This window comes from Populus trichocarpa, chromosome 5, assembly GCF_000002775.5.
Source record: "Populus trichocarpa isolate Nisqually-1 chromosome 5, P.trichocarpa_v4.1, whole genome shotgun sequence".
NCBI lineage: Eukaryota > Viridiplantae > Streptophyta > Magnoliopsida > Malpighiales > Salicaceae > Populus > Populus trichocarpa.
Genome location: NC_037289.2, coordinates 12,393,102 through 12,411,651, shown reverse-complemented (window position 1 = coordinate 12,411,651; position 18,550 = coordinate 12,393,102). Strand labels below are relative to the sequence as shown.

Here is an 18,550-nt window from a genome sequence, read left to right as displayed (position 1 = left end):
AAATACAGATTTCCCCATGAATTGCATGCAGTTACCAGCAAATTGTGTTAACCGATGCCATATTCTACTGTTCATAACACCGCATGGTAAACTAGGCAGGCCAGACACGGGGAAGGATTAAAGTCAACACACAGGATTCGTATGCTTAAATAACTTATAGAAAGAACAGTATATCATCATCAACAAATGTTCTGCTGTCATCATCTCCATTCAAGAAGCTTTTCATACAAACACAAGGCAGAGATGTTGACAAAATAATCATTTCACATTTCCATAATTAATGAAAAATAAACAAACATCTCACATTTACCTGACCCTAAGATCATGGAACAATCAAGGTGGTGGAACCCAGAGATACTGAACTGGAACAAGCCTGCCCAACCTACACGAGTATATTTTATTTCATCCAGCGAACACGAGTATCCAAATCAAGCTAATACTACTTCGTGGGGGTCAAAAGCTTAAGATACCGACACAACAATGCACCAACGGACTAAAGAAACAAAACCTAAAACAGAGAAGAAAATTAAGAATACAGTCAGCTGGGGAACTCATTAGAGATTATCATGTGAGCTTCGTATACAAACGAGGATGCATAAATTATCATCCCAGGAAAGAAGGATGTTGAGACTACTATGCTGAAAACTGTTACAAGAGATTCCTTCCCTGCGCCCATCATTCAAGCTCCAATTTGAAATCTTGCTTCATATTCACGGGTCGGCTGCACACAAGTATAAATTCTTTCAGAGAATGGAATAACATGTTGCTGCAAACTAAAAGCAGCATGAACATGATGACAAAGATGAAAAGACAACACAGCTGAGTATCACGCATTTTCAAAATCATTCAACTTGAGTAAAGAATTGCTAGAACATGGAGACACAATCAAGAAAATCATGGAAAGTTGAAAATTGTTACCATGAAAACTGCTAAAATTAACCTGCGTGCAAACCACCTCATATGCATTGCACGCTGAGCTCCAGCGGCTGCTTCGATGCTGCCAAACCGTAGATAAACACAACCAGTACTATTCCTACAGGTAAAATAAAACAGTTGAGAAAGAAAATGAATGGCATCCCGACTCAAAGAAGCACCCCTGTAGTTGCAAGCCTATAAGTTTTAGCATTGCACCAAGTAATGGCTCTTAAAAGTGGCATCAGCTTTTGAAATGGCATTAAAATAGAAATGCCCACAAAGATGGCATTTTGACAGGGTTAATGGATTGGGTATATGTGACAACACAACAGTATCAGACCATTGAAAGGCCATATTCATTCTTTATTCTTAAAAATAGCTTCAGATAAGGTGAAGTTCAGAAACTTCACTTGGTTGTGATTTTGAATTAGCACTACACTCTATTTGTAGTGCCCTGCAATTAGAATTCGGGTGGGGGAGCATGTAAAACATCTCAATAACAATTCCATGTCACCAGAATTTTGACAGGAAATCAAGAGCAATCAGGCCTAAGACAATAATCATTCAACAGGTATATTAATATCCTTACATAAGTGCCAAAACCCTAACAGAACAATAAAACAGAGCAGTGAAAAGAACATGGTTCTAAACAAAATAAAACTCCTAATTAACTCTAGTCTCCTAGATGTCACAATAACCAAAAATAACAAGATTTGCAGAAAACAAAAGCGATAAAATAAAATATTTAATTTTCCTAAAACATCTATGTTGTTAATCTTCCATTAGAGCACTTATAAGAACCTATATGGATAAAGTTCCATGAGCTATATACTTACTTGTCCACAAAAATATGTTCCACCTGACCATACTTTGAACATTCTTCTTCTACATCCTCTTTAATGTCCAAATCAAAATCTGGTTCTGTCTGCAACATTTTCAAGAGAATCAGTACTTCCCAATGGAGAACCAGGAAAAAAAAAAAAAAAAAACAACCTCAGTGGCTGGATCAAACATATTCTTTAACATTAGACACTCGCTGGGTTGCCCAATAGGTTCATAGGCAGGGGAAGATAAAACTGGTGCTGGAAGTGCTGCTGCTCCAATAGCAGTTTGCCCAATTATCGGCAAGCTCATGGCTTGTTGATTCGAAGCTGAACCATTTAGCAAAGGTACTCCGAGAGAGCCTGCAATACTGGAAACGGGGCTAGATTTAAGGTCAAGGAATTGATATTTATATAGGGAAAAGAAAACACAAGGTAAGATAAGCAAACCTTGTAGCAATACCAGTGCGATCCAGCTTCTGCATAAGCAATGCTCTTGATTGAGCATTCAAGGCCTGAATGGGAAAAGTGAAATCATTACATCAGATGAATTGGAGAAATTAAAAATGTAAGCAAAAGAAACAGTGCAACTATTGACACTCTTGCTGATGCAAGTTGGTCCCATACCCTCAAACAATAATATCAAGAACTCTAACCTCAACTAATCAATAAATAAATCATCAAGTTTTGTTGCTGGAGAATCAATTTTCCCAGTATGCAAAATTTTGAAATTGGCAGCAGCATGTTCATTTACCTTAGTGTCTCAAAATCTTAGTAAAAACTACAGTCTCCAGATGCTGTAATGAGTTTTCCCATTGTCAATTCGGAAGTTATAAACTTTTCTAGATAGTTCATTTGACATTTTTTTATGGGAGAAAAATAGGAAATAAAAGCAGAGACTCGGATATAAATTATCTCAGATCTTTGTGAATATAATGAAATGCTCTCATCCACATTCAAAGTTGCAGTGTCAAACGTTGCCAGCCTGTTGTCAGCATGATCTACAATTTTAAATACTTTTACCCTAAAGTAACAATACTTCCACTTTGAAGTTGAATCAACAAACATCATTGTATTCATGAGAAATCTACACCTCATTACATGTTCAAAATTTTTGTAATTAGATGACCCCTGGCTCATAAATGCATTAATGACAAGGACAAAACCTCAATCTAACATTCATGCGAAAATATTAGCAGCAAAGTTACCAACAAGTTAATTTCTTTTGAAAAAATGAACATGTGGATCTAAGAAAACCTAACAATCCAAGATATAGAGTTGCGAAATATTCAAGGAAAACAATTAAATTTTTTTATTGCAAGGGTCACAACCCTATGAAAGCCATTCATTAAGCGGTAACAAAGCCATTCCAAATCAGTAAGGTAAGTTTAACAGTCTATCTCAACATCCACCACTCACAACATTGACCAAATTTGATTCATCTCAATGCTAGTATGTAACTAACTGTACAGACAGAGCAACTGCCCTATCCCATATATCATACCAGCTCTAATCATAACTCATTTGGGGTCATCTTATATATAAACACCTCATACTTCTTATTCCTAACTGATGTGGGAATTCCAAACTCATGCGGAACTCAAAAGCTATTTAAATGTCCTTCCAGGACAAGGATGACAATTCAATTTACTTATTGACAACAAAATTTGAGGTTACTTTTGATACAAAAAATCTGAATTAATTAAGTCGCTGATTTTTATAACACAATTATCAAAATATATATATATATATATATATATAGACACACTATCCATATTGGTAAAACTTGTAAATTCTTGTCTCAAAGTGTCAATATTTAAACAAGACATTAGCAAAGAGTATCACGAGAAAAATAGTCAATTACTTCAATATAAGATCATCACCTCTAGTGGCATGCCAACAAAATTCCCCCCGGACAATCAACATAAAGCTCAGGAACAGAAGCCAATTAACAAAGCAAACCAGCCATGATTTCTAACATTGAAGATCTATATAGATCTTCAATGATTCCATTAGTGAAACAAACAGCACATCAGGTCCTTTGGTCTTTTTTCCTATTCCCTTCATTCACAGAACCTTGTTTCTCTTTTTCCCCCACCTCTTTTCATTTGAATCCTTCCTTCTTGTAGTAAATTATTCTGGGCAATGTGATTATACACTAATATATTCAAATAATTTTTTTTCATTGTATGATTTACAAAAATTGTTATGGATTCATAAAAATTAATGTACATTGTCATTCTTGACAAATTATGGTGGATTATGAACCCCCCCCCCCCCCCTTCCCCCTCCCCCTCCCAATCAAAAAATAGTGATAATAATAAATAAATAAATAAACAAACAAACAAATAAATAAAGTGGCTCAGCCACTGATCATGCAAGTTCACTCATATAATGAATGGCAACATTTAGCTCACCAATCCACCACCATCGTCATCATCGAAGTCTGCAGATTTTGCTCCAGTATCTTGCTGCCCACCATGTTCTGTAACAGATGAAACCTATATGTACACAAACAATTCATCACAGACCTTTCCTAAGGAATAAGATTAGCATTATCAATTGTCATTTACAGCTAAATCAGCAAAGACAAATAGTTTCCTGGCAACAACATGCACTTTTGCATGTACAACATATGAAGAGCAACCTGGTATGTTAGGCATACCTTAATTGTTCGACCAGCAATCTCCAATTTTCCATTCAAAGCACTTTGTGCAGCCTTTGCATTTTCAAGTTGAGTGAACTGTAGAAGAGTGGATGAATTAATCAATCAACAAATTCAGAAGATTAAATAGTACAGAAAAATTTTGCAATTAACAAGAAGTTATCACCGACTTGAACAAATCCGAAACCTTTGCATTGTCCTGTCTCAAGGTCAAGAGGCAGTTGTACAAGCTCCACAGTACCGAATGGTTCAAAAAGCTGAGAGTAATACAGAGAAGAAAGACAAGACATTATGTAAGAGAAACAGGATGAAAGTTTTAGTATTTGGAAGTACTAGTGAAGGGAACTTGCTCATCTAAATATTATTAAAAACTTCTATCTGTCTCTTCAAAGCTAATAAGGTATCACACAGACCTTTACACATCAAAATTTACACACACAAAAAACCATAAAAGCTACTGGAGTCATTGACTATTGATTCAACATCCATGGGAGGATTACAAGTAACACTTCCATCAGCAACATCAAATATTAAGGCTAAAATGTCCTCCCACGGTTCATGAATCTGTAATGTCCAAGTCTATGCAGTAAGGAATTGTTGACCAAAGGCTTCTGACACTGATACATACAGATCTTCTACAAGCATCCTAAAGTTCTTTGCCAATTTAGCACAGGTGAACTAGTCTGTACATAATTCTTCTGTTACTTGCAGCTTATCCTCGTTAAGAAAGAAAATTGAAAGTTTCAAAAACAAAAGGTAAACTAGTCTCTCTCAATGATTGATAAACCAAATGAACTCTCCAATCTTATTACCTGTCTAAGCTGCATTTCGGTCATGTTAAAATGCAAATTTCCAACATATAGTTTTCTGTCAACAGGTCCAAATGGCCCAGCAACACCACTTGTGCCCCCACTAGAAGCACTAGACTGAACCAGATTCTTTTCAGCCTCAGAAGGCTTGACCATTACAGGTTGCCCAAAAAGGAGTTGACCTGAAAGAGCTATTGCCATCGGCACAGACATTGCATCATAGAATTCAACATACCTGCAGTTACACCAGTGCAGTAAATTAACTTGTCAGAAAATAAGAGACAAAGAAATCAAAATTCCAAAGCGTATAGCAAAGAGATGTAGGGAAAAATTAGTTTACATGTCCGTGTTACGTTGTGGGGTTGGATCAAAATCTTTTGAACATAACAAAAACTATCCAGGTTGTAAAGAATTATTTGGCATTTTTATTAAACCTAGCTGAGCGGGACAATCTTAAAATCTCCCGATCCGACTCCTTACATAACCCGAGTTTAAAGTTGAACGAGTTGCATAGATGTGACTCAGTCGACTTGGCCGATTCAAAGGCATCCTAACCGACTGGTAAACAATCTAAGAATGAAATTGATAAAAAAAAAAAAAAAAGTATAAAATTGACATTAAAAGACTATTGACCTAACTTCTTGCCTAACCCAAGTTTAAAATTAAATCGTGTCGGAGTTGCCCTGACCCGATCAATTTCGTCAGTCCGAAGACAACCAAGCAAACCGGTAAAAAAAGTCTGAAGAATTGAAAAAAAAAGGCATTGATAGAAAAAACTTCTTGAACCGACTTCTTGCTTAACCCAGGTTTAAAAATAAATCGTGTGAGAGTTGCCCCAATGTGATTCAGTTGACTTGGTCAGTCAACCCGGATGATTGTTAAAAAAGTTTGAGGATGAAATTGAGAGAGAAAAAAAAGATGAAATTCAAAATAATAAAAAAAAAACAAGGGGATTAAACATGAGTAGAAAAGAATATGTTAGCTTAAGCTGAATGAATTTCTTTCCATGAATCAGATGTATCATGTCATAGAATATGTTAGCTCATCGGAATAATAATAGGAAACCAAAACAAAATGAACAAATATAAATACAATTAAAAAGGTTAGCAACAATCTCCATTTTGACGTGTTTTGTGTAGAAAAGCCCAAAAATCACAAACAAATGAACCTCACTCAATGCTCAAACCAATTTAAGGCTCAATTGATAAAAAATTTAGATGGTTTTAGAAAACCAGATTCTGGTTACCCTAAGTTCTTAAGCAAAATGGCTGCCAAAACCAAACTATGCTGACGTAAAGGATCAACACTAGACCAGAATGGGAGCACCAATATTGAACACTACAACTAATTATCCCTCGTAATCAAGTCTCTTTACTTACAGAACACTTAGCAAAAGAAAATCAGAAAACTAAAACAAAATTAGGTTTATGTCATCTACCTTGAGCGCGCTGCAAGAATTGATTAAACATGAGTGCAATGTATTCCCATCATCCCTCATCATTATCGCATTGCTAGTGCATTTAAGAATATAGTTAAAGTTGATTCTTGGAATCAATATGCTAAGAGTTACTTTAGAAGAATACAAGTGCACAAGTATCTTGTTGTTCATACAAAAAGGCACATACCCAACTCCTTTTGACCGCCTTGAATTTCTATCCATTATCAATCGAACATCCCTCACCTGAAAAATCAAGGAAAATTAATTTCAAATCAAATTGTAAAAAACAGAGTGGATTTGCAGTGGGCAAAAATATTTCAGACACTTCAAACTACATAAAAAAAACCTATCAAGATGCATTGCATTACAAGGATTAACAATCTTGTCTACGCTACTTTTGTACCCCACAAGGTAAATATAGATGTTGGTGTTGTGTTTGGTGGAGAAAGCATTACCTTTTATACTAAAAAAAGTGAGATTCTTTATGGAGCTTCATTGTTCATATCAACAAAGAAGCTCTTTTTTTTCAATTCAGTCACCCCATTTTTCCATCCCTTTTTTATTTCAATTTCAACTTTTTTTCTCAATTTCATCCTCATACTTTTTTTAACAATCATCCAGGTTGTTTTTAAACCAGCCAAATCAAATAGATCACATTGGACAACTCTTACACAATTTAATTTCAAACTCAAGTCAGACAAGGAGTGGAGTCATAAGGGTTTTTTTTATCAATTTCATCATTTTTTTCTAAATTTGTCCTCAAACTTCTTTTAATGGTCGCCCAAGTTGTCTTTGGGCCGGCCAAGTCGACCCAAATTGTTTTTGGACTTAGCAAGTCGACCGAGTCACGTTAAGCAAATCCGACACATTTTAATTTTAAACCCAAGCTAGGCAAGAAGTTGCCAGGAGGTTTTTTTCTAACAATTTCATCCTCAAGAATTTTTTTACCAGCCAGTTAGGTCGACTTTGGACCGACCAAGTTGATTGTATCACATCGGGGCAACTCACACGATTTAATTTTAAACTCGGGTTTGGCAAAGATTCGAATTGAGAGGTTTTAAAGTTCACCCGTTGGGCCGGGTTTAATAACTATATCAAAAAGTTCTCTACAACCTGGATGTATTTTTTGTTACGTTTAAAAAAAAAAATAGATCTGACAAGTAGTGGAGGGCGGGCATGTAAACTAGTGGTAACTAAAATATCAAGGGTCCAATTACTGAGGAAGACATTGTTGGAATGAAAGAGGAAGAAGTTGAATAGGGAGTGCTGCATCCATTTTGAATTATATATCATTGCAGAAGAATAGAATCTGCCATTAAGATGATTCTAGAGCATCATGTTTGAATTTCCAAAAAAACAGCGGCATATGGGATGACACTGTTTCTTAATACCAAGCTAAATTGCTCAATGCATTTGAACATTTTAACTAATATCGCATATCTAAAATGAGACAAAAGAAAGTCATTACACTACTTGTAACTGAGGAAGAATAAAGCAACGGTATTTCAGTAACATACATTCATGTCCTCAGCAGTTTCTCATGCAACAAATCATAATAATTCTCACACGCACAGGTTGAAATAAAAAGAGAAGTTCATAACAAAACCTGGAAAGACCACAATGAGCTTTGATACAAAATTTATAAAATCCAGAAACATACAACTATTTTTGCATTATAAATATAAAAAACAAACCGAAGGCCACTAACCTTGCCCGCTTTTGAGAAGAATTCATAAACATCTCTCTCTGTCACTTTTAAAGGCATCTGTCATAAAACAAAAAATTCATAACAACAAAGCAACACCAATGTGAGAAAACAATGGAACCATATATAATCTATGATTCTATGACTAATAATCATTTAAAAATGGAGAAAAAAACAGCAGTGCAAACCATCAACCTGGTACACAAAAACAGTTCGTTGGTCCCTTTCTGGATCTGCTTCAGGCTCCACACCTTCTTTCTTATCTTTAAATCTCCTGCCAACCAAAACACTTTTAAAGTTTCAATTTTCACAAAAGATGAAAATTCATGAGATTAATTAACAGGCATAGACATTCTTATGACTGAAAAAAAAGAACCAGTATTAAGCTGTTAGAAAAATCCAAATGTCTAACCAACTGTATGGTATCATAGACAAGGAGCAATAGTGACACCGCTGTCAACCTTTTTGCCACATTATTTCTAACAAGGATAGCAAATGTTGTTTCGAATTTTTGTGCAATCACCAATTAAACATTTTACTCTTTCAAAGTTAGCAATGTATACTTAGACACATACAACAAGATCATTCAAAACATAGCAACGGCCAATCTCTAGCTTCATTAAAAAATTAACGCTATTTCATTTTTCATATTATACAATGTCCCTAATTCAATTCACACCCCTTTTCAAATGGAACGCAAATGGGTAAGAATAGAAATCTCATAAAAATACTTTAAGAAACAGCAATTTCTTCATCAAAAACCTAGAGAAATCATTTAGCCTTGGGTTCGCAGGGGACAATAATATCAGTTAACAATCCAACTCAAAAACAAATCCTAGTTAGAAGGTATTTGCTTCGCCCATAAACTTCTAAACTCAATTTCTAAAGGACTTTAGCATTAATTAACACTTCGAGTGAACAAAGTTTTTAGTAGAGATTACGCTTGGAACTATATACACAATGAGTTCATTGTTTGTATTCAGCTGAAGATATTAAAAAGGAAAAACGGAATGATTAGAAGTAATGGCATTGAATTCCAAAATCTAAACTGGAAACAATATAAAAAATTTATCACCTGCTTTCTCTTGTATCAATCTCTTTCTCTCTTTCCCTCTCGCGAGAATCGCTTTCATGCCTCCTTGACCGGCTCCTGCTTCGCTCTCTCCGGTCTCTCTCCTCCTCTCTCTCCCTCTCTATCCTTTCCCTCTCCTTCTCTTTCTCTCTCCTCTCTCTCTCCTTCTCTTTCTCCCTATGGCCACTTCTCTCTCTGTCTCTATCCTTCTCTCTACTACTTCTATCTCTATCTCTATCTAAATCTCGGTCTCTCCGGTGGTGATCGCGACCTTTCTCGTCCTCAGCTTTCGATTTCTTCACCTTTCGGTTCTCATCGTTGTCGACATCCTCATCATCGACCTCTCGCTTCCTGTAACTTCTCTCGGTTCCATCTCTCTTTTGGCTGCTGCTGCTGTTCCTCTTCTTCGAATCGTCTCGATCTTCCGCTTCCTCTACGGTTTTCTCCAGATACTCGATCTCGTCGAATTCCATTTATTGGCGTTTGCTATTAGGGTTTTGTGGAAGTAGCTGAGGGCTTCTGCTTTTGTTGGGGTCAAATTGCCTCCATCTAAATCCCGAGTAATTTAATCAGGGACTTGGATGTCATTTTCTACAAAGTATACAGGGATTCGTGTTACCTTTCCAAATATTGTGGAGTCCGAGGTAAGGTATAAAATGGGTGGTTTTTATGATTCATAGAATCATAGTTTTAAAACCCGGCCCGGCAAGTCGATCTGGAATCCAGCCGACCCGGGGATGGAACTGGATCGGGTTGAAAAAAAAACCCGGTGTGACCCAGTTGACCCGGTGACCCGATTGACCTGACAAAACCCGATTGCAAACTCGTTGACTTTTGTTTTTTTTACTAAAACGACGTCGTTTTGATTTTAAAAAAAAAGAACTGACCCGACCGACCCCGTGACCCGGTCACAACCCGAAACCCGGACCGGGTCTTAAAACTATGTTTAAAAGTGTTTTTAAAAAATAATTAAAAAAATTAATTATTTATTTTATGTTTAAACCCGACCCGGCGGGTCGACCCGGGGATGGAACCGTGCCGGGTTGAAGAAAAAACCAGGTGTGACCCAGCTGACCCGGCGACCCAGTTGACCCGGCAAAACCCGATTGCAAACCCGTTGACTTGTTTTTTTACTAAAACGACGTCGTTTTGATTTTAAAAAAAAAAGAACTGACCCGGCCGACCCCGTGACCCGGTCAAAACCGGAAACCCGGATCTTAGACCGGGTCGGGTCTTAAAACTATGTTTAGAAGTGTTTTTAAAAAATAATTAAAAAAATTAATTATTTATTTTATGTTTAAACCCGGCCTGGCGGGTCGACCCGGGACCCGGCCGACCCGGGGATGGAATCGGGCCGAGTTGAAGAAAAAACAGGGGAAGAAAAAACCTGGTGTGACCCAGCTGACCCGGCGACCCGGTTGACCCGGCAAAACCCGTTGACTTGTTTTTTTACTAAAACGACGTCGTTTTGATTTAAAAAAAAAGAACTGGCCCGGCCGACCCCGTGACCCGGTCAAAACCCGAAACCCGGACCTTAGACCGGGCCGGGTCTTAAAACTATGTTTAGAAGTGTTTTTAAAAAAAAATAAAAAAATTAATTATTTAATTTATGTTTTAAAATTATGTTAATGTTAAAAATAAATTTTAATATATTTTAAAATAAAAAAAATTTAGAAACATATTTAGCCTTTTGATCTTTCACTAATAGATTATCTTGTAAAGATGACAGTTTTACTTTTCTTGCCTTTAAACTTTTCATCTAAAACCTGGTAACCTATTATCTTAAGTCTCAACTTTTTACATGAATTTTGTAAAGATCATCTTTAATCTCTAACTCTTAAACCCTGTTTCAGACTACAAAGCTTTCTTCAGTGGCTTTTTCTGAAATTATCGTGCTTTTTGTACTTTATTTTACAAGCCTTTGTTGATTCTATATGATGTATGTACCTTCTTAATTTATTTTTAGAATCAAATTATAGTTCCACTTTTCAAGCTTATGAATAAAACTTAGCTATAGTAGCTTGGTTTTAACTATAAACTACAATTTTCTTGTGATATTGGTACATACAAATAGAAAACTTTTATGATTTTGTTCTAATTTTGCTATGGTTTTCTTGTGCTTTTATTTATACAGTTCCATAGTATTCATCTTTTCTTTTATAGACCTTTGTACTCAAAATAAAATTTTAGCATTCTTGGTTTCCTTAACTTTCTCGATAATGTTTCAATCAACTCATCTATGAAAATCCAGAAACCCTAAAAAACTTTTATAAGACTTTTGTTTTTTCACTGAAATTCTTCAACAATTTTCTTAAAATACATGGAAATGTCATCAACATTTGTTTCATTCACTTGAACAATATCAATATCACTTTTCACATCATTGTCAAGGTCATATGGATAGGTCTTGTCGTTTATAAATCTTCTTTCATAGTATGATAACTTTTCAATGCTTCCCAGATTTGTGTCAATAAATTAGGTTCCTGAGAACAAAATTAATATTTTTATATTGCTTCCCAAAATGTTATCTAATAATGGATAACATGCTCTTAATTTTTATTAACAATTTTGATGATCACTAATGTGATGCACAAGCTCTATAGATCTTTTTTTTAAGTTGCAACTGATTTTAGCTAACTCATTCATTCATATGTTCAACTTAGATTTAAGCATATAGATATTATGTTCAGCAATCCTCTTTTCACCTTCTACCATAGAAATATCATTTGACGCCCTTGACAATCCATTCTCTATTGATTTTCATATTTAAGAAGGCAGATTCTAGATTACTAGTCTAAGACTTAACTTCTTTTGTTAGTTTTATTAGCTCATTTTTCAAATTAATTTTGTTGTTTAGAACATGATTGCTTTATTCCATGAACAAAAAAAATTGGTCTTTACATGAGGCAATGTATCTTTAAGAGACTATAAGGTTTTATATACTTCTATAGATTTGCTAGTTTTGTAATGTAATATCTTCTTTTACTTTCTTTAGTTCATCTCCCATATAAACTCTACTCGGTTGTGCCTCTCCTCTCTCTTTAATGATTATAGAAATATCATTTTCTGCTACTGACAATAGATTTTTACTTTTGTAACTAAAGTTTTAAATTCTCAATTTTTGAATTCAAGTTCTCTCTATCTCGAACCAATTTCTTCACAACCAAGGGCAACTACTTGTGAAAAAAAATAAAAAATTAAGCCTTAAGAATAACTTTTTATGTAAAAAAAATAAAAATATTAAGCCCTCGATATAATGCAATTGAACAACTAGTGTTGTCTAAATACTTAGTAAAACTTGTTCAAAAGAGTTCTATTTGTTTGAATTTTTTAATTTCTTTAATTACAATTGGATTTTGTACCCTTCATTGTTAGTATTAAACTTGAGGTGTTTTTAATGCAAGGCTATTACATTTTGAAAACAGAAGAAATGAAACAAAATGATGTGTTTTTATATTTCTTAAAGTATGCCATTGCTTTTATTATAAAAAAAGCTAAATGGCATGGAGATTTCACTATAGCTCTAGACACAGATTATTGTGGATTACGACAGTGAAATTACACTTTTACCTTTTAGTGACTTAAATTTAAGCCTTCAGTTTAGGGTGTTTGGGTCTTTTCAATTAGCTTAGTTGTCATTAGAAGATTCTTTTTTTAATTTTTTCACACAATAAAAATACTATTTTACCCCTAGAGTCAACAAAATTAGGACTGTTAACCAAGGGCTTTCTTAGCTTTTCACAATATACTCAATAAAAATACTTCTTTGCCTTTAAGATTAAAAAAGAATGGGCTACTAGACAAGGGTATTTCAGGTTTTTGCAATTTTCATGTACAGTAAAATAACGCTTTTAGCTTCAGAAAAGACAACAAAAAAAAAGCTTTGCCTTTGGAGGTATTTTGTGTAATTAAGACGACCATTTGGGCGTGTTAGTATTTTTCACGTTTTATTTTTTATTTTTTAATTGAAAAGTTATTGGGATGTGTTTCACACACCCCCAACGAATGGGTGGCGCCCACGCCATTCAACAGGTACGTGAGACGCTTTTCAGTGGCCAATTTTTGTCATCCGTCGTCTAATTGGATTTGCAGTTGCGCCCTTTTTCATATGGTGTGGCACGTGTAGACATATAATGATTGGATTGCCGTCGGTGATCGATTGTTTGTGTTTTTTCTTTATTTTCTCTTTCTCGACAACTAAAGTGCATAATTGTCCTCTTTGTTTGTTGTTTGTTTGGGTCTCACATGGTTTGCCATGACCAAACACCTTGGATCTAGCATGGTTACCAGACCTTATCCTTTTACCTTTTAGTAACTTAAATTTAAGCCTTCGATTTAGGAGTATTTGGGTCTTTTCATCTGACTTAGTGGTCATTAGAAGATTGTTTAGGGGTGTATACGTCTTTTCCAATTTTTAACACGATTAAAATGCTTTTTTACCCTTAGAGTTGACAAAACTTAGAACTGTTGATCAAAGGCTTTCTTGGCTTTTCACAATATTTGTAACAGTAAAAATACTTCTTTGCTCCCAAGATAAAAAATTGATAGGCTACTGGACAAGGGTATTTCAGGTTTTTTCAATTTCTATGTATAGTAAAATAACGTTTTTACCTAAGAAAAGACAAAAAAATAGCTTGCGTCTGGTAACAATGTCAGACCCAAGCGACTTGGCCTGACCCAAGCTACTTGGGTATGACAACCATTAAATTGAATAATTTACTTTGGATCAACTCTCACATGTTTTAATTTGAAAGTCGAGTAGGCAAGGAGTCGGGTTGGTAAGTTTCAAAATCGAACTGCTTGATTGGATTTAATGATATTGTCAAAAAAATCTTTATTCTCAATATTTTTTAAAAACAATTTAGAAAAAAATAGTCTAACCCACGGCAGAGCATCGGAAACTATATAAGTATTTATTAAACTATGTGTATAGAACAATTTTCCTTGTATATGTTTTAGATGACACAAATTTTAACAAAAGTAGAAAAAACAAAGACATAGATCTTAGAAAACCAAAAGTAAAAAATATGGTACCTTGCTTCTTCTTTTTTTTTTTTTATCAATTTAAAGTAACAATACATTAATTAACAAATAAATAAAAGAATTGCTATTGAAAATACACAAAGAAAGGTGGAAGTTCCAGCATAAGCACGATGAGGTTGCTTTCTTTTGCTTATTTTCCTAGTATTGTAGTGGTTTTTATTTTTAAAAATATTTTTTCACATGAAAAGAATCAAATTACCCTACATTTTAAAATATTTTTTGATTTAATAATGTCAAAAATAATTATAAAAAAATATTATTTTAATATATTTTAAATTAAAAAATATTTTTAAAAATCACCCTACATTAAATTACTAAACACACAATATCAAAGGATAACTAATTTGTTAAACTTGTAAAAATGAAAACATTCAATTATTATTGTTTCTAGGCAAATACTCCAATCGATAGCCCTTAGAGTATTTTAACAAATCCAAGATGTTGGTTTCTTTTCTTTTTAAAATTGAAACCAACATGTAAAAGTTCTATGTGATTGGGTGTTATTGAAATAGATTAGGGTGTAGATTTAAATTTTGATAGACAGATAAGATTAAGGTTTCATTTCGCATTGCTGTCCAGCCATGTTTTTGAAATGTTTTGAATTTTTTTCTAGATTCAAATAATTTTTTTTAGCGCTATTTGATCATTTTGATATGCTGATGTCAAAAATTAATTTTAAAAAATAAAAAAAATATTAGTTTTAATGTATTTTCATATGATTTTTTTTTAAATACAATTTTTACCGCACTTCTAAAACCCTAAATTTTTTACCCAAAATGGCTGGGCTAGGCCTAGAGAGGATCAAATAAAATAATATTATAAACCAAGTAGCTAATTAAAGTTTCTCATTGCTTACTTACCAAGTCTGTCACAGGAGACAACGACTGAACTATAATAATAATAATACAGTATTGCATGAGTTTTTTGCTATACAAGGTTTCATTGTTCATTTTCTTACACATTGTTGTGAATGAGCTGTCTAAAATTTTATGTTTTTTCAATTTAGTTGTCATACCTTTTTTTCGGCGATTTAGTCCTAATCGAAGAAAAATTGATTTTAATTTCTTATGAAAATGTAGGATTGAAAACAGAGGGATCAAAATGAAAAAGACATCAAACATGAGAGGCATGCTATAAGTTTCGTAAAAGATGCACTTTAGTTCTTGAACTTTAAAAATCACGCAAACTATACATTTTCAGCACCTCAATATTTTTCCAATTTAATTTTGAAACAAAAATTTATTTTTGTTATTTTTTAATCCCTGGTCGAGAGAGGAGAGAGAAAAGTATCGTTGACACCGATTTATACCACCAAAACAGACGATATTTGTGTCAAATGGTTTTATTTGATGATGAGAGTTCATATTAGTTGTTTTTTTACCTTTAAAGTTCATGAAAAAACAAATGTAAACTCGGATTAATTTTTGGATTCGGGTTGATTTCGATTTTTTGGGTTTCTTAAAGCCATAGATAGGTTAATCACGGTTTTTACTGTGTTTTGGATAAAAAAACGGGTTTTTGGGTAAAACAACTTAGGACCTAATTTTTAAAAATTAAAGGTTTTTTTATGGTTTTTTCTCTAAAGTTTTTTAATTTATATTTAAATCGGTACTCATACTCTCTTTTATTTTATTTGGAGAGTGTCTTTTAAATGACAATTATTTTTTAGTTATATATTTAAATTTAAAGATTTTTTCTTATACATCTATAATTTTTTTTTAATCTTTTGTATGGATGAACTTTATTTTTGAAAATTAAATTTTTTTTATTTTCAGATAATATTTATAATATGTGAAGCTTTGCATAATGTTTTTTCCTCTTTTATTTTATTTGATTAATTTGATTTGTCTCTTTATTTCTATTATTGTTTGTTTAAATAAAAAAATTATTTTAATAAACAAATTTAGTAAACACAATAAGGTTAATATTTCATTTTCAAGATTAAATATTTTGATCTATACATGTCTTTTGAATTTTCAAATTTTATTTTTAGTTATCATTAATGACTTTTTATTTATTTATTTATTCACACATATAACTATCAATTTATTTAATTATATAAATAAAATTTTTTATTTGAATTTAATTTTTTTAAATTATAGAAATGTGTTGAAAAAATATGTGTTAAACTATAAAAATATATTGAAAAAACTTGTGTATATAAATTTTTTTTAGAAAATAAAAATATATAAACTGCGATACAACATGCGGGTCACGTTATACTATACTTTAAAACGCGTGAGAAAAATATTGTGTAGGTACTGTGTGCATAAACTCATTACACCGTGGACCACACTGAAGACATAGAGTGTTTGCATTGTGGACGCCACTGTAGATTTTATATTTTCTATTTTTTATTCCAAAAACACCATGGACTATACTGTATACATAGAGTGTTTGCATTATGGATCATACTGTAGATGTTTAGATGAGCAGGGGGGCGTTGTCTTTTCCATTTTTTATTCCAAAAGCTATTGCAGCTTGTTGGGTTAAGGCATAGCTGCAAGACATAAAACTCTTGGATTTGGTATGGTTACCCTTGGGTCTAGCCCGGCCGCCAAATCCAAAGCTATTGGGTATGGATGCAATGCTAAACCAAAGGCTATTGTGTCTGACATGGCCGCTAAATCAATTTTTTTTTTTTAAAAATAATTTATAAAAAAATTAATCAGCATTTTTGTTTAGAATACTTTAAGAGTAGTTTAATATATTTTTATAAAAATAGAAAAAATTTATAAAAAACATTATTTAGGATACTTCAAGGTAATTTAAAAGTTTTTTTTTATAAAAAATAAAATACAATTATAAAAACAATTAATTAACATTTATGTTTAGAATACTTCAACAGTAATTTAAATGTTTTTTTTATAAGAAATAAAAAATTGTTTTTATATAAGATACTTTAAGGGTAGTTCAAATGTTTTTTTTAACAAGTAGAAAAAAATTTATATAAGATACTTCAAGGGTAATTCAAATTTTTTTTAATAAAAATAAAAAAATTATAAAAAAATAATTAGCATTTTCGTTTATGATACTTCAAGGGTAGTTTAAATGTTTTTTTTTATTAAAAATAAAAAAAATTTAGCATTTCTGTTTATGATCTTCAAGGGTAATTTAAATGTTTTTTTATAAAAAAAATAAAATTTTAAAAAATTAATTAGGATTTCAATTTAGGATTCATAAAAAAAAAATTATTTTGCATTTTTTATTCTAAAAGTTGCTACAACGTGTTGGGTCACGGCATGACCACCAGATCCAAACCTCTTGGATATGGCTTGTTGTTAGACCCATTCTTTTTAAAATAAAAATAATTTATAAAAAAAATCAATTAGAATTTATGTTTATGATACTTCAAGGGTAGTTTAATTTTTTTATAAAAATAAAAAAATGTATAAAACAATTATTTAGGATATTTTAAGAGTAGTTTAAGGCCCCTTTTTTTGCTAGAAAGTAGTTTTCTTTTGGAAAGTGAATTTCAGGAAAATAAATTATGGGAAAGTGAATTATTTTCTAATGTTTGGTAGTGTAATGAAAAATAAGTTGGAAAACACTTTCCAGTGTTTTGTTATGTCTTGGAAAATGAGCTGGAAAATAACTTATTAATGTTTTATTTTTTTCAAGTTTATTAAAATAATAAGAAAAAAATCTTACAAATTAAAAAGTTAGAAATAATTTATGAAAAATTTATTTAGGATACTTCAAAGATATTTTTAATGTTTTTTACAAACAAATAAAAAATTATAAAAAAATTAATTAGTATTTATGATACTTTTAGGGTAATTTAAATTTTTTTATATAAAAAATAAAAAAAAAATTATTTAGGATTTCTGTTTAAGATAATCTAAGAATAGTTTAATTTTTTCTATATAAAAAATATAAAAGATTTATATAAAAAAATTATTTAATATTTATGTTTAGTATACTTCAAGGTTGGTTTAAATATTTTTTTATATATACAAAAAATTATTTAGAATATTTCAAATATAATTTTAATATCTTTTTATAAAATAAATAAAAACAACCCGACTATAAATATAAAGTGTTTGCATAATAAACATATTATAAATATTAAGAGTAGTCCA

General features: G+C 32.2%; 1 protein-coding gene across 2 annotated transcripts; it reads right to left on the bottom strand.

Moving 5' to 3' along the window:
• Positions 1 to 355: 355 nt before the first annotated feature.
• Positions 356 to 9,994, bottom strand: LOC7476432 (uncharacterized). Of its 2 annotated transcripts, none has more exons than XM_024601857.2 (13): positions 9,429 to 9,994; positions 8,549 to 8,642; positions 8,357 to 8,413; positions 6,836 to 6,891; positions 5,214 to 5,445; positions 4,572 to 4,658; positions 4,402 to 4,479; positions 4,154 to 4,237; positions 2,187 to 2,251; positions 1,909 to 2,107; positions 1,752 to 1,840; positions 919 to 1,033; positions 356 to 721 (listed from the first exon to the last, which is right to left on the bottom strand). In XM_024601857.2, exons 1-13 carry the CDS (start codon positions 9,896 to 9,898, stop codon positions 680 to 682), a joined length of 1,668 nt encoding a protein of 555 aa, XP_024457625.2. In that variant the 5' UTR covers positions 9,899 to 9,994; the 3' UTR covers positions 356 to 679. The 2 variants fall into 2 exon arrangements, with proteins under 2 accessions (XP_024457625.2, XP_002306512.3); XM_002306476.4 differs by having other exon boundaries at positions 8,549 to 8,627; positions 9,429 to 9,989.
• Positions 9,995 to 18,550: the final 8,556 nt, after the last annotated feature.